Source organism: Carassius gibelio, chromosome A2 (genome assembly GCF_023724105.1).
Source record: "Carassius gibelio isolate Cgi1373 ecotype wild population from Czech Republic chromosome A2, carGib1.2-hapl.c, whole genome shotgun sequence".
Taxonomy (NCBI): Eukaryota; Metazoa; Chordata; class Actinopteri; order Cypriniformes; family Cyprinidae; genus Carassius; species Carassius gibelio.
In genome coordinates, this window is record NC_068372.1 from 5,202,441 (window position 1) to 5,224,746 (window position 22,306).

The following is a 22,306-nucleotide window of genomic DNA, read 5'->3' on the forward strand; positions in this document are numbered from 1 at the left end:
AAAACCCACCTACAGCACAAGTCCTGCTAAGCGCAAAACAAACAATGGCATGCTGCTGCAGAGCGGAGCAGATGAGTATTATATGATGGTAGTGTTAAGCCTCTTTAAGGTAGAGAGAGCTATTCATTTTTGAAATTATTCTGTATTTTTGAGAGGAATGCATTTTAGGTAATCCCTGTAATAATGTTTCATTGATTGTTGTTGAGATTGTTGAGGTTTGAAAGATTGAGGTTTATGTCACTCTGAAGTTCACAGTCATGATTATTTAGTTTTTTTTATTTAAATTCTTTGCAGTCACACAGGAAAGTAGAATAAAAAATATATATTTATTTAAAATGTTAATACATTTTAAAGTAAGTAAAAAATAAACGTATCAATGTTACGCATGTAACTATGGTTCCTTGAGGGAACAAGACGCTGTGCTGAAATCCAATGGAGAACACCTTTTTCATGAGCAACTCTGAATATCATGTGCTATCTGTCCAATGGAGGGGCCATGACGTCACGGGCGGGGAGATTTAGCGACCAGGAAGCTATAAATGCATGTGCCGCGCAGCTGACATCAGCTTCGGGTAGAGAAGCAAACACTGGCAGGGGTGACGGGAGTATGGCATCGAGACGCAGCGTCTCATTCCCGTCGAGGAACCATGGTTACATGCATAACCTTGAGATGTTCCTCTTCAGGAAACCGCGCTGCGTCGAAACGCTATGGGGAATGATATGCCCACACCGTCAGACAAATCCCTCCCTACTGTGCATCCGAAGATCACAGCTAAGGTGAGAGAACAGAAGAGCCAGGAGTGGCTCACATATCTAGATCGTAAAATCTGACAAAGTTGGAGGGCTTGGGCCATCCCACAGTATTGCAGATGTCCAGCATGGACACAGCTGCTAAGAAGGCCTTAGAGGCCCAATACCCCGTGTAGAGTGAGCCTTGACTCCTAAAGGCGGGTGAAGACCAAAGGACTCATAGGTAACGTTGATAGCCTCAACTATCCAGTGACTAAGGTTCTGCTTAGATGCAGGAAAGCCCCTCTTGGGGGGACCATAGCACACAAGCAATTGGTCCGATTTTCTCCACAGGGCAGCTCTGTGGACGTCAAGTCAAGTCACCTTTATTTATATAGCTCTTTGAATAAAACAGATTGAGTCAAAGCAACTAAACAACATTAATTAGAAAAACAGTGTGTCAATAATGTAAAATGACATTTAAAGTCAGTTCATCATTGAATGCAATGATATTATCATGCTGCTCAGTTCAGTTTAATTAGTATCTATGCAAACAAGTCAACGATATCACTGTAAATGAAGTGTCCCCAACTAAGCAAGCCAGACGTGACAGCGGCAAGGAACCAATACTCCATCGGTGACAGAATGGAGAAAAAACCTTGGGAGAAACCAGGCTCAGTCAGGGGGCGAGTTCTCTTCTGACCAGACGAAACCAGTAGTTCAATTCCAGGCTGCAGCAAAGTCAGATTGTGCAGAAGAATCATCTGTTTTCTGTGGTCGTCTTAGACAAGGTCTTTACAGGGGATCTGTATCTGGGGATCTAGTTGTCCTGGTCTCTGCTGTTTTTCAGGGCTATAGAGGTCCTTTGAAGGTGCTGATCCACCATCTGGTTTGGATGAATACTGGATCCGGGTGACTGCAGTGACCCTCTGATCTGATACAGACTTGATCTGTATCTGTAATTAATGCAGCCTAAAAATCTTTTAATGGATTTGGATATTAAAAGCATATTAGTATGTTATGTGTAAGCCAGGTTAAAGAGTTCGGTCTTTAATCTAGATTTAAACTGCAAGAGTGTGTCTTCCTCCCGAACAATGTTAGGTAGTTTAGGCGCTAAATAGGAAAAGGATCTGCCGCCCGCAGTTGGTTTTGATATTCTAGGTATTATCAAATTGAGTTTTGAGAATGTAGTGGATGTAGATTTTTATAATGTAAAAGGAGCTCATTCAAATACTGAGGTGCTAAACCATTCAGGGCTTTATAAGTAATGAGCAATATTTTAAAATCTATATGATGTTTGATAGGGAGCCAGTGCAGTGTTGACAGAACCGGCTAATATGGTCATACTTCCTGGTTCTAGTAAGAACTCTTGCTGCTGCATTTTGGACTAGCTGTAGTTTGTTTACTAAGTGTGCAGAACTACCCAATAAAGCATTACAATAATCTAACATTGAGGTCATAAATGCATGGATTAACATTTCTGCATTTGACATTGAGAGCATAGGCCGTAATTTAGATATATTTTTGAGTTGGAAAAATGCAGTTTTACAAATTTGTAGAAATGTGGCTTTTTAAGGAAAGATTGCGATCAAACAGCACACCTAGGTTCCAAACTGATGACGAAGAAATGACAGAGCAATTGACGTATGTGTCCAGCGCTCGAACTGGACACACACAATTAAGCTTTTCCCGGTCGGGCTCCCGAAAGGGAGGTGGGCAGAAGGCCTGCAGCACTATAGGTTGTGGCGTGACAGAGGGAACTTTAGGAACATAACACGCTCGAGGGTATAAGAACGAACGCTTTGGCCGTGCTAGGTGCAAAGTCGAGGTAGGTAGGGGCCACTGAAGATCTCAAACTGAAGATCTCAAACTCTCTTTAGAGAAGTAATAGCCAGTAGCAAGGCAGTCTTAAGGGTCAGATGTCTATCTGAAATATATTGAATGGAGCTTTACAAAGGGCCTCTAAAACCACAACCAAGTCCCAGGGGGAACACAGGATCGTACTGGAGGCTTCAGCCTCAGTGCACCACAGAGGAAACGTGTCACTAGGGGGTTTCTACCCACTGATTGGCCACCGAAGGGGACATGGTAGACCGCAATGGCCGCCATGTAAACGTTTAAGGTGGAGTGGGTTAACCCTGGAGAGAACCTGGCTTGTAGAAACTCCTGAACTGTACCGACTGGGCAGTTAACAGGATCAAGCTGGCAGTCTCTGCTCCATGAGGTGAAGAGTTTCACCTCAGGACATACAGTTTCCTCCTTGAAGGAGCTCTGGACTGGAGAATGGTCTCAACAACCTGATTTGAAACACCAGAATCTTTGAGCTTTGCCCCATCAGGGGCCAAACCCACAGTCTCCACAAGAGAGTAGATCTGTCCTGATTGGAATCGCCAATGGAGAGCCATCCAGGAGAGAGATTAGATCTGCGAACCATACTCAACCTGGCCAGAATGGGGCTACTGATAGAAGATCGACCCCGTCCTGGCGTACTCTTGCCAGAACTCCAAGGAGCAGAGCAATAGGGGGGAAAGCATACAGAAGAAGCCTCGTCCAAGTCTGTACCATAGCGTCCAGTCCCAGAGTAGCTGTATGAACTAGAGAAAACCAGATGGGACATTGCAATATCTCCTGAGACACAAATAGGTCCACTTGAGCTTTGCCAAAAACTCTCCATATCTGCTTCACCCCCTTAGTCTCATGTGGAGCTGGGGGTGCAGAGGAGCCAGAGCTACATCTACACATTTCGTAAATGTGTGGGGTGAGAGTGCAAGGCAGAACGGAAGTACTCAATATTGGTATGCTTCGCCCCGAATGTGAACCTCAGAAACTTCCTGTGTTGTGGAAGGATGGAAACATGGAGGTATGCGTCTTTGAGCTCTATCATGACAAACGAGTACTCTGACCTGATTTCAGATACAAAATGCTTGATGGTGAACATTTTGAACTTCAGCCTAATAACTGAGCGATTCAACTGATGTACGGTAGATCTATGATCGGACGCAACCCCCCATCCTTCTTTGAAACTATGAAATACCGTCTGTAAAACCCGGATTCCCTGTGTTGAAGAGGGACCACCTTCATGGACTCCTTCCTTAATAGGGTATTCACTTCTTGTTCCATAACCAAAGCCTGCTCGGGGCCGGCTAGCGTCAGGGTAACCCCATTGAATTCTACTGTGTGCAGGACCCATTGAGATATATTTGGCAGAAGTATCCACGCTGCTAAATAATCTACTAAGGGAGCCAGTCTCTCGAGACTTCCTGGCTTCAATGACTGCCCTAAGATCTGATTTGGGCTTGTAAGTCTCTCGGTCGCGACATGGGGGAACACAAAAGATGACGCTCTGCTTTTGTGCCTCATGGTACAATGAGCTACTATGCACCCAGATGCCCCACGAGAGCGACAAGTAACCACCTCTAATAGCTCCTAGGTGAATCCCCAATGACGCTCTCCACATCAACCTCCTTTGAGGAACAGATGTGAAGTGTCAATCCCTCACTCCGGGGGAATGAAACCGCAGAGCAAGCTTCCGGACCCAGGGATTGGGCACTGGATCTGGCAGATGAGGAAGGAGATAGTGACTCGCCCATCTCTATTCCCTCTAACAGATCCACCTGAGTGCAGCTGCCATTCTGCCTTGCCAGAAGCGGGGCCAGCACCGTGGGGAACGCTGGTAAAGGCTCACTCCTCGAAGAGAGCCCTCTGGGATCGCAGCGTCCGCATTGGCAATCTCTCACAATGCGGGCAGTCGCCCCCCTCGAGAGCCAACTGAGCGTACTCCGACCCCAGGCAGACCACGAACAGACTGTGTGTATCCCCGCTCATAATGTAGCTTGGGCAGGGAGGAACACACAATCTGAAATGCAATCTGGATTCGCCCTTCATATGTATCATCTTAGCCTTGCTTTTTGACATACTATTGCTTGATGTGAGGAGCTAACAGTGACAAACGACAATAAATAAGACTGACAAGACAAAATTAAATGCACACACAGAGCGCTTGCTGAAAGACGTGAAGCTGATGCCAGCTGCGCAGCACGTGCTCTAATAGCTTTCTGGTTGCTACATTACCCTGCCCGTTATGTCACGCCCTTCCATGGGACAGATTGCACACGCTATTCAGAGTCGCTCACGAAAGGGGGTTCCCCATAGCGTTTCGACACAGCTCGAGTTCCTGAAGAGGAACTGTTTTTGTCTAAAATGTAATTAATTATTAAATCATTTTTTTTTTATTTAATCATGATCAAGTTATATTATACTTTAATTGACTGGTGACTTTGTTGGTCTTTTTCATTGTTTGTAATATTCTAATAAACATTATAGAAATATCAATACAATACTATGTCAAACTACAGTATACTTTTTTCATTAAGATATCAGTTAAGTTGTACCACATTTTTGCCTTTATGCCCCCCCAAAATCTACAAATGAATTAAAATCAGAAATTAAATACATATTCATAATTAAATCATTGGGGGAAAAAAGTTAGAGTTTATTAGAGTAAGGACAAATTCTCACTATTAACTAGCATTCATATTACTTGCATATTGGCTTTTTATTAGTACTATAAAGCACATATTAATTCCTGATTCTACATGACTCTATTCTAGATCCCTTCATCTCTACCCCATACCTAGACTTAACATCTAATTAAAAAATTATTAATAAGCAGCAAATTAGGAGTTTATTGAGGCAAAATTTGTAGTTAATAGTTAGTCAATAGTACGAATCAGACATTACAATAAAGTGACATTTAAAAAGTGTATTCAAGTCATTGTACAGTATATATAAATTGCATTTTAAATGTATTTTTAAATAAATATATGCAGACAACAAAATGTCACTGGCCCAAAATGTAAAAAAGTAGCTTCATTTTACAGTTCTTCTGCCTCTTCAAAGAAGCAAGGACCAATAGGTTAGAGCTAAAATGTGTGTTTTATCATCCTCAATCATCTAATTAAATGAAATGGAATAAATCTAAAACTGAGTTTTGTGTAAGTAGCTTTATTAAACCAGCCATGGAGCTCATCCTGCACATTACCAATTAAAATCAGCAATCTTTCTGATCAAATCCAGATATCAAATCATTAATACTTTGCTTAATTTATCATGTATTTCAGCCTGGTTAAAGACCTGAGTTTTGCCCTCTGCTAAAGAGCATCTGTAATCTCTGAGCTGGAAGATGAAAACAATGGGCTGAGGTTTCTGCCCCTGGCACTGATGCAGAAGGGCTCACCTGAGTCTCCTACAAGACATCCAGCCTTAGTGTATGCTCCTGACATCTAAGAGGGTTAGTTATATATAATAGAGAGAGAGAGAGAGAGATTGTGTGCTCTGAAAATGTCATTTACCATTGTTTGCTTTGACCTAATGCAATGGAGAAATGTTTCCATGTCAGAACGCTTACGAGGTAGCTTGTGACATCATGTTTGTAGTTTATCTTAACCTTTTGGTTTGTGGGATGCTGGATTCCAGTACATCACACAGTTGTGGCCTAATAGTTATAGAGTCGGACTTGTAACCAAGGGTTGTGCAGAGCACAAATTCTGAGCATGGATCTACATACTTGGCCACATTTCCTTTTCCTTTACCTTTTCCCTTTCAGTTTCCTTTTCCTTTTCCTTAAATGGCATTATCTCAAGCACTGAAAGGCACAGGGCCCTATTGCTTTCATAAGAATTAATTTGCTTATTTACTGCACTCCTTTTCCTAATGATGATTTTTTTAGGGTCCAAACACTGAAAGTATACAGGGCCCTACTGTTCTCCTATGCATTATTATCTTTTATTATTTTAACAGTATTTACAGGCTTTCATGGCCTTTAAAAAATAAAAAATAAAAATAAATAAATAAAATAAAATAAATAAATAAAAAATTCACAAGAGTCATCAGCCATTAGGCTCGGGCCAAAAGATGGAGCTTGGGCATGTAGTGCTCCCATGAATGCAGAAAATCAGCTTATTTGTATATATCACAAGTCTTGCATATACAACTGTGCACATACGTTTACATACCCCTTGAAAAATATGCAAAATGTTAATAATTTTTACAAAATAAGACGGATTATGAAAAACGAATGCTATTTTTTTAATTTATTACTGTCTTGAATAAGCTATTTCACATAATCGATGTTTATTTCTGTGCGAATTAGTGCAAAGATCATCTGACCTGATTTTGGACAAAACTGCACAAAATGTGTAGGCGGAGTATCAAAAAACAGATGTGCGGACTAGTATTGATTAGATGGGAGGAGAGCTTGACAAATCTGAGATGTGTCTGATTAGTGATGTGTCGTTCAGCACTTCTGAATGAATCTTCTAAGGGAACGAGTCACTCTTGTTCCCTTTCATGACTTCTCTGAAATCCCTCACCTTTGAATCTCTATTTTGAAGAGTGTGACTTCTTTGGTGTCTTTTTCTGCTTGTAATGAATTAAATAAACAAATTATATGTTATAACTTATAAGGATGATGCTTAAATCAATTTTAATAAAGTATAACAAAGCTTGATGCAATTTGGTCCAAATCAATGTGATAGTGTAGCTCACTCACATAAAAATGCTTGTTTGTTACCACCTACTAGAGTTAACATGTAATATCACTGAACTAATCCGTGAACAGATCTAAAATAATATTGGGTAAATGGATTCAAAAGACTTGAGTCACTCAACAGATGAATCAACAGTTCCACCTCATATATGATTAGAGCGTTAGTGTAAACTGAAATGATCTGGAATGATGCCTTGTGATTCAGATGCAAGATGGGAGTTAATAAAAAGACTTTCTTGATTAATTTGTTTTAGTGAGCGAATCATCCCCAGATAGCACACGTACATATCCAAGGAGTCTGTTCTAGATCACTTCACCAGGAAAGGATCTGCTGTGTACAAACATCTGATAGACGTCTTAAAGATATCAGTTTTAAATACATTCTATATCATAAACATCTTAAAGATATCTTCTAAATGTTTAATTGACATCTGATAGGAAACATCCTATAGAAGTATTTCAGATGAGCAAACACTCAAAAAATATGTCTTGCAGATGTAATGCAGACGTCAAATAGATGTCTCTGTGATGTATGTGTGCTATCAGGGTGAACACTAACTATGAATTATATTATGACCAATTATAAAGAATTACCAACTAATATCTAATCACACATTGTCATTCACTTTGGTAACTGAAAATTAGCTAATATGCAAGGTGTATTTTATTAGTTGTTAGATTTGAAAATGCACTAAAACTTATACAAAACACATGTTTGAAACCAACTCATTCTTCCATAAAGGTTTTCGGTCACACTTTATTTTAGGGTCCAATTTTCATTATTAACTAACCATTAACTATGACTTTTGCCTCAATTAAATCCTTATTTGCTGCTTATTAATAGTTTATAAGGTGGTTGTTTAGTTTAGGGTATTGGGTAGGATTATGTCATGCATTATATGTACTTTATAAGCACTAATAAACAGCCAATATGTTAATAATACACATGCTAATAAGCAACTAGTTATTAGTGTGAATTGGACCCTATACTAAAGTTTTACCAGGTTTTCAACCAGCAAAGACACTTTATCAATCATAAAACAATGACCTAAAACACAGAGCATTATACAATGATTGCTTTCATGAAATGTATTTAAAAAACAAGAACAACACTATCTACTGCATATGCTAATGTAGACTTCTGTTAGTGTCCAGCTATATCAAATTTCTTTTGATAGTATTTGTTTTTAAAAATTCAGAATATACTTCAATATGCTATTTCTTTCGAAATGTACCAAAATTGGGTTTTGAAGTTTTTGCTCATGCACAAAATCCTGACTTGTAACACAATTTCTGGAAGCTGACACTCAAACATCAGAAGCCCACACCAAATCTGCAAAACCATACACTAATTAATTATTGGTCTTTGACTCAGTTTTTAATTTCATTTTGTATTTTGTGTGTGCAATTCTTGGATTTGTGAGTAAAGTTTTGTAAAGAAAAGAGGCAACTTTTAAAAAATGTGTGTGAGCACAAAAAAAAAAGTAAGTTTAACAGTTTTATAAATAGCATGTTAACTTGCATAGTACATAGAGTTTTGGTAGTGGTTGTGTCTGAGTGAGAAAATAATTCATGTAATTTGAAAGCTGTAATCACTGAATGCATTTTGTGCCAAAGCAATGATAAATGATCCACAGTTCAGCCCACATAGACTGCTGTTGTGCTCGCTGTGAGAAGAGGTTTGGAAAAAGTGACCTAAGGATTGAGAAATGTGTCCTAGTGATTGTAAAAAAAAAAAGAAATCTGTAAAATAATGGTCAGGATCACTGGTAGTTACTGCAGACTTGAGGGATTTCACACTAGGGTTTAACAAATAATATTTATTATTATATGTTTTACATGTCTGACAAAAACAAACATTTCTGTGAGACCCCACATGGCTCTTAAAGCTAAGATATAGCACAAATGGACCAGTAGGTGACGCTCTTCCCTTCTGAAACTGCTAATCTCTGTAACATAACAACATCTCTGGAAAACGTCCCATCACCTGCTGTGTCAGGATCAGTGGCTTCACCCCAAACATCAGCCCCCACCATCCTGAGCAGAGAAGAGCTCAAATCAGCAGCAGAAACTCCAGCACACATGTGACAACATTTAGGGCATCACACACACACACACACACTCAAAGCTCCCTCAAGCCGTTTATTTGGAGAAAAAAGAGCAGTCACTGTATGTCTTAGAAAACGCCTTTTGTGTCCCATGTCAATCAAAGTAAATATTTTATGATGAATAAGGGTTCAAAGATTGCAGAATTATTATTTATGTTTTAGGGTTTAAATTGTAGTCTTGTTTAACACATATGTACTCTTCAAAACAAGTTGTCAGCAGAAATCACATTAAACATAATGAAACATCATTTCATATTAAGTGAATGAGTAAACTTAATCTAATAAATGCAGCTGAAAACATAATGACAAGAACTGAATACAATATGATATAATGATAATGCAGCAATTTTTATATTTATAAGAATTCATTTGTAAGTCTGTAAAGTTGTTCCTATGTAAATAATTTATGCTTTAGGTGTCATTAATATGTCAGTATTGTAGGTTTAGATGCTGTAAATACGTCAATGTTGTACATTTCAGTGTCTGTGAAAAAGTAAATAATTGAGATCTCATGAGATCACCTTGTAATACCATACAGCCTCTGAGCTATCGCTGCTGTAGTTGAAAAAAAAAACAGATTGAGATATTTTGACTGATGAAATATGAAGACAATTTCATTATAATAAGGTTTATTTAAAATGCCATGCTAATTAACATAGATCTTCTCACAATATAGAATACTAATGTATTTTCTGCCTCATTCTGTCATAAGAAGCCACATCAGATCACAGAAGGAAGTTATTTCAAACACAGATGCTACAGTGAGTTGATTTCATAAATTGTTGTGTTTTGATGCTAAGCTAAGCCAACATACTATAAATAACAGGTCAATAGATATTAAGTATTTAAGTATTCATCATTGTTTGATAAAAATCATAAAATCAGTTCAAATGTTGACATATATAACAAAAAATGTTTTATAATTTTTTTTATTTTTTATAATTGTTTTATATTATTATTTGTTATGTTTTATATAATAATATATTATAAATAAATTTTTTGTCACAGCAGCTTAAACAATATATATATATATATATATATATATATTATTTACATTTTTTTTTTTTTTTTGGAACAAAAAATGTAATAATAATTTTTTTTATAAGGTCACCACATTATCAAAATAATGTCAAAATGACAAACATGAAAGGTTAAGTTAATTTAATAAGGCCTCAAAACCAGACACACAAACCTCAATAACGGTGAAAACCCAAAAAAAATGTTAAAAAGATGAGCTCTTTACATCACAGTACAACTAACAATGAAGATAAAACAATGACGAAAAAGTTGAAAAGAAGTCAGCAAACAGCAAAACAATATTTCTTTAAAGGTACAGGTTGTAGGACCTGCCACTAGAGGGCGCACTATCAAAACAATAACTATCGCATGGTTTGATGGCCATCAATCGGACGAGAGATAAATCATGGATTTAACGCGAGTTCAAAGATTTGCGTGATTAGATTACATACAAAGTCAACGCAAAGACGTTATCAGACAATGGATCAGACGCATCCTCACATGGGTCTAGAGATGCGATGCCCTGCGTTTGGCCTGTATGCCCCATAATACTAATCTTGTTGATCGTTATAATAGCATACATTTTCTGTAAAGATACGAATCAAAACAACTCACCTGTCAAGTAAAACACAAGTGAGATCGGCATCTCTTTCTAGTTGAAGTTTGTCGCAAGCTACTTCCGCATTTTTCCACGACACTGTTGTCATGTGGTTTCTACGTCAGTAAAGGCGGTAACAAAGGGGAACTAACGTCATTGACAGACGACTGCACTGCCCCGTGTCACTGTTTAGAATGGGAATTTCTCATGATTTACAAGTAGTTGAAAACTTTAGAGATTCAATCAGGACCACTTCCATCAAGTCTATTTATGACAATTATAATTGCATACAGTTAGTGGTAGCGATATAGTTATGTTCTGGGCAACACTCCACATGCCTGCCGCATGTGAAAGGTGTCAAGACTGGATTGGTACATGTTAGGAACAGCTGACTGTCGGATAATGCAATCGTGACTAACGTGGCCTGACTGAACTAACGCGATGCTCAATTATTGTTAGTAATCAGCTGGAAAAAATATATAACACTAGCCTAGTGGTTTGGGGATATTTTACTGCAAATATTTTACAAATTGTACCTTTAACAGTAACTGCATAATTTAGTCATGCCGCAATGCATGCTGGGAACTCACAAAGGCTTAACATTTTAACAATATGAATTCTTTGTTCAGACAACTGTGTTAGACTAGTTGGGGGCAACATTTGGGGTACTTTTGTTGGTCTAACAAGGATTTTTATGTACTTTCAAAATAATGGAATTTTTTAGTATTTGAATCTCAAAATGTTTCGTAAACTGGAAAATGAGCAGTTTTATTTTTTACACTGTATTACGTAGCAATATTTGTTAGTTCTGTTTGTTGTTTCAGGGTTAGTATCATCTGAGGTCCTCTGAGGGTCAGCATCATCTCTTCTCAGGTGTTCTGGATCCAGACTGGAGCTTGTGTAAATCCTAGTTACCACGGCATGTAAATCCTGTGGCAAAACAGAGAAACAAATAGACACATCATATGGACATGATGGTCATAAATTTAGACAAGAAGAAGTGAAATCAAAGCTCTGTCACCTGCACACACGTTTGAGCTAACAGGGGAAATGAACAAGCAGATCATTGCTGCACTGAAGGACATGTTCTAAGAGGCAGTGCTATTTGGCTGAAGTTAATTTCAGATCCTCTCCAAGCAGCACCAATGACAATCAGTGTGGTCTGAAGGACTAGGAGAGAAAAATCAATTTGTCAAAATGGATTCATTTAAAAATGCAATACATCTTGTTACAAACTGACAAATCAATAGACATACTCAAAACAGTGTATTTAATCCAAGTTTTAAATATTAATTAAATATAACTGTTTTATTCATAAAATGTCTCTCTAATTATATATTTGCAATAGTATAGTGTACAATTTTTGTAGGGTAAAATGGGGGAAAGATGCCCCCTTTAAGAACAATGTGAATTTACTTTTAAATTGCAATAGTAGATACAAGTTTAGCATGTGCAGGATGATGAGGCATCAGCCAACATGTTATTATAAGAAAAGATATTCAGCATAACACAATGTCACAGATCACTATTTTCCAGAGATACTATTTTAGATCGATTAACCTCAAAACTGTTTAAACTTGCTAAATCTCACAAATGTTGACATTTTCTTCACACTAAGAAGAAATTACAAAATTACAGTATAAAATTAAAAACAGCATAGTCATTCTATGGTAAAAAAAAAAAAAAATGGTTCTCTTTATTATGTATTTTGTTAAACTTTTGAAGAGGGGTACTGTATGTAATCATTTGAAACATTTCAACCCTTTATAAATGTGAGCGATAAGATCATTGAAGATCATCTGAAAAATCATTAGTTTAAACAATGAGATACGTTGAGACCTCTGATTCGTATGTGCTTTTTATACTGTGGTATGTGACTATATATAATGATCTCTCTTCATTTCATGGGAGTTTGATTAATAAAGAATGTTTCAGCTTAACCATCACTGCATATTAGAACTAAATAGCATTGCTTTTCTTTTTTGGGTTACTCTAATTGTTTCCGAGTTGCCCTGTGCATGCTCCTTTTCGCTATCTTTGCATAACTGCCTTTGTGAATTGTTTGCTGATCCCAAGCAGCTGCTTTTAGACGTGAAGGTCACTTCATAGAGGGTCAAATGACAATTGTCATTGTAATTCAGCTGCACTCCTCCCAGGGTTCATACCAAGTGAACAACAGGTCATTGCCAAAATAACTTTCCAAACAGATCTTGCATGGGTTACAAGCTTGTCTTCTGTGGTCTCATGTTTAAAATGCATTCAGCACTGATCACCTGATATAGTCTTTACACAGCCTGTGTTGTTATGCAAAGCTAGAGCCATTTATACCCATGACCAGCACACGGTTCTTTCCATCTGTGGCAGGTTGGCTGGGAAGGGAACTTCATATTTAGTTAATAGAAGTGTCAAACATAGTGGAAAATCAGTACAATCAAATCAATTTCTATTCTAAGCACTTAAGGCTGTAAAAAATAAAATAAAATAAAAAATAATAGTAATAATAATAATAATAGTACGGTTCAGTTAATGGCCATTATTCATTAAAAAAAAAAAAAAAAGAGAAAAAAAAACAGCAACATTATTTTGCTTATATGCTGAGGTACTTTTATCGGCTGGTTGAAAATGACATATTTGCATGTTTATTGTTTACATTTATATGCAAACCTTAACTCCACCTAACAGCTCAAGGATCATTTATCAATGTTGTGCATCACAACATACATTATAAATACCTTTATGTTGCATTTGCTAAAAGGTTTAAGCAAAATGTTACCATTATTTCTATATTTTCTGCAGAGTATTGTTTCAACATTGAAGATGCATTTACTGTAAATTGCAACATTTTGTACAGAATACAGTATGTGCAATGTTTTCATCATGCATGGTTTTCTACCTTGTTAATAATCCCTATGAATTCAAATGGCAAAAATGTTAGCTAATTGATTATTAGCAAGTAAAAAAGTATATATATATATATATATATATATATATATATATATATATATATATATATATATATATATATATATATATATATATATATATATATGTGTGTGTGTGTGTGTGTGTTTGTGTGTGTGTGTGTGTGTGCGTGTGTTTGTGTGTGTATATGAACCAATAAAATGTAATATATTGTAATATTATTATCGCTCTCTTCAATGAGAGATTAATTTCTTTACTGTAATGCAAAAAAGTAATCATGTTCAAAATGCTTAAAAGTCTAAGTTTTTAATCAAAATTCAATCAAAATTAATCAAATTTTACAGTAATTATATCTTTCTAATAATCAAAAACAATTAAGTCTCACTTCAAAACAAGTGCTAATGGAACATCTTTTTGTAAGATTTGTCCAGGTACACCAGTTTTTTTTAATCGACTACTTTCTTTAGCTGATTTAGACAGAGCAGTTATAGATGTCATGGATTACTGTTGAAAACATTGTTTCACACTGTGTCAAAAATATCTAGTTAATAACATTTATTTTTGGCTAGAACCAGGAAAATAAATAAGGTTTTGTATGTATGTATTCATGTATTCATTGGCACACACTTTAAATTGGTTTTAATTAGTGTTCTGCTCCATTTGCTATAGAAATGAGTTTTTTCTGTTACTTCATGATTGGCAGAAAATCCCTTAGAGCTTTCACATCTTTTAGATGAAAACTGATGAGTGATAATTTGCCACTTATAGCACCATATATTGTTTATTTACATTCAGGTATGAAAATATTATATTTTTGCCTCAACGTTATTAAAAAGTAATGTTAAATAAAAAGTTTACAGACGTTTACTTTCTCAATCTATCAAACGAAAAGGAAAAAAAACGAGAAAAAGAAAAAAAAACATACCTTTGCATTCTATAACATGAGGACCCTCATTAACATTTTAGTACATGAATGAATTGTACAAATTGGGATACCACCCTTGTGTTCCAATTTATCTCTGAACAGCAGGGTGATTCAGATGTGGCATGCATTATGAACAACTCAAGCCCAACTCTGAACAACAGGCAGTGACCTCCTGGATCTCTCATGGGGATGACCAAAATCCATAATTCCAAGGTTCTAGCTAAATTAACTCTTTAGCCCCTATTGGCCAGTACAGATAGACGAGAGTGTCTGTTGTCTGCTGAGAGGACAATGTGTCTCAAATAGAAGCCATGGGCCATGTCCTTTTACAGCGTTCCTCTTTGTATTTGGCACCTTTCTTGGACAAAAGGGGGCAGGACATACCTGTCAGACTGAGGATAAAGTGCCCTCCAGAAGCAGAGTCCTGCACCCAGAGCGTGTCTGACCCCGTGCTGTCTCCGTCCCTCCGTGTTGCATCGTTACCATCACCATGGCCCCCAAGAAGAAGGAAGAGCCCAAACCAGTAGCTGCACCCAAGCCCCCAGAGCCTGAGCCCCCCAAGGAGCCAGAGTTTAACCCGGCTGAAGTCAAGGTACTAACTCTGAAGAAAAGACTGCAAACTGTTTTATGATTGATATGCAGCATTTAGATGCCAAAAAACAGAAGGAAATTTTGTGAACATTTGAGACTTAAAACTGTTCAGTTTAATTTCTATCAAAATTAATTTGCTGTCTTGTTTGACTAAAGTCTGTATGTATGTACGTATGTAACTACCGTCCGTTTGGTTTACACTGAGCAATGGGTTCTGTTTCCCTATGAGTTATGGTAAAGACCATGAAAATGGATTTGTGCTAATATTCCTGCCACTTCTGACCAAAGACTTCTGACCAAAGAGTTATTTATTGGCATCATTGGTTTAAGAACCTTTAATATCTTTGGATTATTTTCATTGCAAAAGGTTCTTTAGAATATTAAAGTGTTCTCCAGACTAAAAACTGCTCACTGCTCTTTGTGGAGCTAAAAATGGTTCTATGGCATCACATTGAAAACAGTCTTTCAGAACCTCGGCTTTTAAGAATGTAGAGTATCTTGACATCAGTTCCTCTACTGAATGTCCTGAAGACGAATATTACCTTCTCACAGATGACTGCTATGCTCTTGTTGCTTTCATTAATGTCCATGAGTTATATCAGAGTCATCACTGTATGTAGAAGGTGTAGCCTGCAGATTTATTGGCCGAGCATCTACAAATTCTTATCTTCCACAGTCTGCTGTTTTGGCAGTGTGCTGCATACATATTTGTTTAATCTGCAGAGCTCAGAAGTGATTTAGAAAGCCATTTGCTTGAACTAAACAATTGTCAGTATTTGTTTTGTTATTGTCTGAGAATTCGGTATTCTGTCTTTCCCACATCAAAATGTTTTAGCAACTCATAAAAGTTCCACATATTTAAACTCCAAACATATAAATACAGCATATCATCAGTAAAACCCAGTGGCCTATCACTTTCCGGACCTTTTTTTGTTTTGTTTTTTGTGCGGGTCTAGAAATATTTGGCTTTCCTTGTGTAAGGGTGGAAAATTGACAGTAAAGCTTAAATTTCAGACAAGCCATTTTAGTGGTTGGCATTTCCACTCTACACCCCATTTCCATAGTCTGAAAGTTTGGGGTTAGGAGAAGCCATGATATATGTTCCAACCATTGAGGTTTAGGCCACACACAATGTGATTTTGATTACCCTGCTCCAGAATGGACCACCCAAACGCTATGGTATTGTTAATTATGATACCATCGCAGATTCTCAATTTCTACAGATTTTGTTGAAGGCATAAATCAAGCATGCCATTCAACTAGAAGAGATGCAGTATTTCTAATGAGCTCTGATTACTGAGAATCATCAATTACAGTAACTATAATTTGCTGCATCCAGTGGCATTGTTTCTGTGATGTTTCATTGGGCAATATGCATTTACGAATCAGTATCTCTTCACTTATATGGACAAAATTGTCAGTGTCATGCATTTGTATCCTTCAATCACTGTCTGAGCCTGCTAACCCTGAATGGTAATAGTTTGTGCTGTAATGACAAAAGGGGTATCGGGTGTACACCCGCAGGGCCACACACACCCTCTGGCTCAAGGTTGCTCATAAATTCTTTAGGACAATGAGTCACAGGACAAACAGGATTGAATTTGAGTAACCAGAGCCTGGTGAGTGTGAGTGTGTAGACATTGACAGCTGCGTGTGTGTCCGGAGGACGGGTCACGCCCTGAAGGACAAATAGCACCTAAACATTCATAATCACATGGAATCTCATTATAGTCATGTATGTCATTTATTAGACTTCAGAATTCTGTGTAATATTTTATTTTTTTTCCTCTTGGCAGATTGAATTCACCGCTGAGCAGATTGAGGGTACGCCAGATTTTCTGTTTGCATTTCAATATTACTCATGCTTGAAAAGTACATTTAGAGAAAACCTTAATTAAATCCTAAATTAAACTGCCATTGCTTGCATTCCCCGCAAATCAGATATTTTTTGTGTTGTTATTATATGTAATTTACATAAAAAAATACAATTAAAAAAATCTTAAAACAAGATGCATTTTATTTATTTGACAATTTTAGGTTTGTGCTTGATCACAGGGGAAAAAAATTGAGAAATACGTATTCTCTCAAAACAGAACCTTATGATTTTGCCACTTGTTTTTAGATAAATGGATTTTTCCCAATAGATATTTTGGTAACACTTTATTTTACAGTCCTGTTCCTCATGTACACACTTTGTACTTATTATAGTAATTACAATAACTATGTAATAACTAGGTACTAACACTGAACCTTACCCTACTCCATGTAGTTACCTTCTATTACCAGAACTTTCTTAGGAAAGTACACTGTAAGTACATGTAAATTAACGTACTGTAAAATAAAGTGCAACCGGTATTTTTCATGCAAACAAATCAATGCAAACTATTTCACTTTGACAGCCACAATGTCTCTCTCTTTCAATTCAATGTACATTCATTTGTAAGGCACTTTTCATGATAAATAAATATATCATTAGAACGAAAAGTGATCTGTTATCTGAGGTGACTGTTATCATTCATATGGTGAAAAAGTGATAGAATAAAAACTCAACAACACATTTCCAGGACAGAGATCTAACAGAGACTTCAAGATCTAAACCATTGGCAGCGTAGAGGGTTTATGTTTGTTGGAGTGTGAGAAGCTCAAGTCCGACTGTCTTCTTTTCTGCAGATTTCAAGGATGCGTTCCAACTGTTTGACAGGACGCCGACCAACGAGATGAAAATCACCTATGCTCAGTGTGGTGATCTGATCCGGGCTTTGGGTCAGAACCCCACCAACGCTGAAGTTATGCACGTCTTAGGCAAACCCAAAGCTGAAGGTGAGACCCTGAACCTGAGAGAATCCATCCCTCAGATATCCACAAACTGGCCACTCTCAAACCGTGTAGATCGATCATTCCACACAGATTCATCTTGCTTATGTTGTTGGCAGAAATGCAAGTGAAGATGCTGGATTTTGAACAGTTCTTGCCCTTGCATCAACACATCTGCAAGGCCAAAGACCGCGGCACCTTTGAAGACTTCGTTGAGGGCCTGAGAGTGTTTGACAAAGAGGGCAATGGGACAGTGATGGGTGCTGAACTCAGACACGTCCTCGCTACCCTGGGTAAGCTTCAACATCTAAAATAGCAATTCTAAATGAGTTTAATATTCTTTCATGGAGCACTGTGAATCTCTGTTGGGAATGTGTGCTCGTGTCTTCTCTGTAGGTGAGAAGATGAAGGAAGATGAGGTTGAGCAGCTGATGGCTGGGCAGGAGGATGCAAACGGCTGTATAAACTATGAAGGTGGGTTTGCACACACTTTACAACTCCATCGCCTGCTGTTCAGCTGTTTTATTCAATGTCAGCATGGCCAGTAATATGTGCTACCTTAAAAATCTATATCTGTCATCAACAGCTGATAACATAGAAACAAGTGACAATGAGAACCAAATAATTTATCTCTCATAAAAAAGCAATTATCTCTTAACTTCTAGAAGACAATGTCTCATCAAGTACAATTTTGACTTTGGATGTGTCAAAACTTTTTCCCTTACAAAATAAAAACTGTTGACTTATTCCAAATCAGAAAATTGGTTTAAACTAAATATGCATTAGCACAGAATATTGATTTAGAATTTTTATTTTCCTCCCACAGCTTTTGTAAAACACATCATGGCTGGCTGAATGGGTGAGACAAACCAGACCTTTTCCACTTTGTCTTCAATGCATCATTATTAATTGACTGATCTATTAATTTATTTATGTTTTGTTATGTTGTTTTGGTGTGCATTCATAACTAGGTGTTTAATTCACATGATTTCACTGTATAAAGCACTTTGATTATCATTTTAATGCATGTGCACTGAATATTATTATTAGTGTTGATTGATATTTTTTAATGGATTTTATTTTCCTCTTCTTCAGATGATCAAGACACTTCAGTTGAGGATACAACATAATGTTGATTTTATTTAATCGTTGTTCTTTTTTAATTAAAACTCACACAGGTGTTTCCTGCCATTGCTCCACTGTCTCCAGCTATCTCTCAAACGTTGCTTTTTGTGTTTGTCCTCAGTCTGTTACGCCTAAATGACTCCATCCTACATCATACCTGTCTGTCAATACAAAAACAACAACAACAAAAAAGTCTAATAAATGTCACGCTTGGTTTTAACAGCCTCGTCTCTCTGAATCCTTTCACTTCACTATTCTTGGAAAACTATCACTATGTCTGCATTTAGAGGTGTGTGATGTGGAGGAGCTAATAAAATGAGTGGTTTTGACATGTTTACATTAAAATAAAAGTCTATGACAGCATGTTTGTTAATGAGATGATGATTCCCTCCTTCGGTTGAGTGGTTACTGACACAAACAGTAAAATAAACAGGGGGATAAATTAGACTCTGGAGCTGAAACTTGCTTTAAATAGCATGTGAGTGTCCACCTTTTCTTTTGCTAACCAGAGCCTACTGAGTTTTAAATTATGGAAGGCTCCTCCGGTTTGCGGAAGATCCACTGAAAAAGACTGAAACAAATCATTTCAAATCATAAAGTTGTGCTACAAATATTCCTCACCTCTCAGTTTGACAGAATGAGCTGGAAATGTTCTACGTTCTGTTTTTAGATTTTAACGTGAAATGGTATAACAACACTATTTATGGAAGAGCTCTTTTCAGTCTGCTGCATTCTTTTCCTCCGATTAGTCTTTCTTTGTATTAAGATGTAACTGTATGAAAAAGACAACATACTGTATACTGCCCATCTGAGGTCTGCTCTCTCAATTTCAATGCATGTTACATAATATATTACTTGTCATATTTAACATGTCTGTAATATTTCTGTGAAAATAATCAGATGTTTTATTCATGGCTGTTGAACGTAATTGCCTTACTATAATAATAATAATAATTCAAAAGAGAAACTCTAATGGTTTCCATTACAAATACCACTACAAAACATTATAAATCATCAACAATAACTGTTAAAACTATTAAAAAAGGTTTTGACTGTTGAAGGGTGAAAAATGGCACCTTACTGTACCCAATTTTCTAAATGTTTATTATAAAACCTTTCACTGATTGTTTACAGTTTAAAGGAAGATACTCCCCTAATTTGTGTCATGGGGCATAGGAGAAAAGGTGGATAGATAGATAGATAGATAGATAGATAGATAGATAGATAGATAGATAGATAGATAGATAGATAGATAGATAGATAGATAGATAGATAGATAGATAGATAGATAGATAGATAGATAGATAGATAGATAGATAGATAGATGTTATACTCTCTAACAGAAGGTCAGGAAAGAATCAGTACAAGGTTTCAGTAACAGCACAAGGCAAATCATAATCCAGCTTCTGAATTGTTTTTTTTTTTTCTTCTTCTTCTTCTTCTCACTCCTCAGTCTATGGAGTTTTCAATCAGGATCGTCCCATGTGCTGGGCCCAGTGGTGATGTTCTCATTTTCTGTAGCAGAGGAGTTCACATCAACCCTTGATTTAGCACCCTTGTATTAACTTGTATTAACAAGAGGAATCCTGTCTCCCACAATCTGACAAGTGGTGAAGCGTGAAGAGGTGTTCCATTATCCTGCCCCTGATGTCATACACTTTAAATTGAGGTTAGAAAAAGAAGAACAAGAAGGATATATTGGAAGAGTTTGATAAAGGCCTAACTAGAGAGAGAGATTTTTAGCTTTTAAGTTTTAACTTTTAAAACATTATTATTTTACCATCACATCGTACAGAAAATTTGATAATTGAGAAATAATTCAATTCAATACAATATAACCTTTGACCAGATTAATCGTCATCACTCAAATAAATAACATTTGTGTTTATGAAGCTAAACATTGTTCAAAACAGTGACACAAATCATATTCTATTTCAACTCTCGACTTCATCAAAGCTCCATCTCAACCTCTCTTCCATCAGATTCTAAATAGTCAGCTTTATCTCACCAATTTAAAAATTGTTTACAATACTGTTTTTGAAAAATCCTGCCAAAACCCCTTAAAAATATTCTCTAAAAGAGATCCAAGTGATGATCACAAAACATATGGAATACACGTTAGATAAATTTCTATATGTACAAATGGAAAAAGATATAGTCAAACTTTTTGTAAGTTTATTGTCAGATATTCAGTTTGATAGGGTAAGTTTAATGCATACTCTTTTATCATAGAACAAAGAATGAACAGTGCTCTCTTGCACCCTCAATAGTGAGTGAACGGTGAACACTTTATTATTCTCAAATGTAGCCACTAGATGGCAGACATGCATTACACACAAAATAAACTAAAATTTAATTAAAATTCTAAAATTGTAACCCTTAGTTTACCACATTACAAGACATCATTGTATGGTTCTGTAGTATTCAGAACTTCAAATTGTTTCAAATGTAAAACGTATGGTCAAGATATTACAAAATGATGATATTTTCCCAGTATTAAAGCAATCATGTTAAATGGCCTTCAAATAAATGTCCCCATGTTCATATCTTATCATGCATTCATGTTTACATCAGAAATGGGTCTGGGTTCAAGTAATGAGTGCCTGACGTTCTCAACACCTGAGATTTTACATAATCCACTGCCAAGATGCTCTGGAAAGGACTACTAATGTGTTTTCACAAACAGTGACAAACATTAAAATGTATATGTACTTAATATGCATTTGATAATTGAATGAAAGCCATGCTGCATCAAACAAAAGTGTGCCGTCCTTATGGTTCATTCCTGCAATTTCACAGCTTAGTTTCCATTATCTCAGACCTCAGGCGGGTCTCCTGTGATCAAGGGCCCTGGCATTTTCACTTAAAGTCATCACGTCAGGTTCAAAGCGCATGAAAGTGTCCTACACGGTTCGGTCATTAGTGTGATA

General features: G+C 36.8%; 1 protein-coding gene across 2 annotated transcripts; it reads left to right on the forward strand.

Annotated features, from left to right (window-relative positions):
• The first annotated feature begins 15,256 nt into the window (after positions 1–15,256).
• On the forward strand, positions 15,257–19,596 carry LOC128024680 (myosin light chain 1, cardiac muscle-like). Of its 2 annotated transcripts, none has more exons than XM_052610736.1 (7): positions 15,257–15,438; positions 17,234–17,261; positions 18,108–18,257; positions 18,371–18,544; positions 18,648–18,725; positions 19,078–19,110; positions 19,347–19,596. In XM_052610736.1, exons 1-6 carry the CDS (start codon positions 15,337–15,339, stop codon positions 19,104–19,106), a joined length of 561 nt encoding a protein of 186 aa, XP_052466696.1. In that variant the 5' UTR covers positions 15,257–15,336; the 3' UTR covers positions 19,107–19,110; positions 19,347–19,596. The 2 variants fall into 2 exon arrangements, with proteins under 2 accessions (XP_052466696.1, XP_052466697.1); XM_052610737.1 differs by having other exon boundaries at positions 19,430–19,596.
• The last annotated feature ends 2,710 nt before the right edge of the window (positions 19,597–22,306 follow it).

Bases quoted from the DNA above. Each gene is read 5' to 3' on its own strand.
- LOC128024680 (XM_052610736.1), top strand. From the start codon at position 15,337: ATGGCCCCCAAGAAGAAGGAAGAGCCCAAACCAGTAGCTGCACCCAAG. The intron at 17,262-18,107 runs GTACGCCAGATT...TCTTTTCTGCAG, and splicing joins CACCGCTGAGCAGATTGAGG to ATTTCAAGGATGCGTTCCAA. The intron at 18,545-18,647 runs GTAAGCTTCAAC...TCTTCTCTGTAG, and splicing joins ACACGTCCTCGCTACCCTGG to GTGAGAAGATGAAGGAAGAT.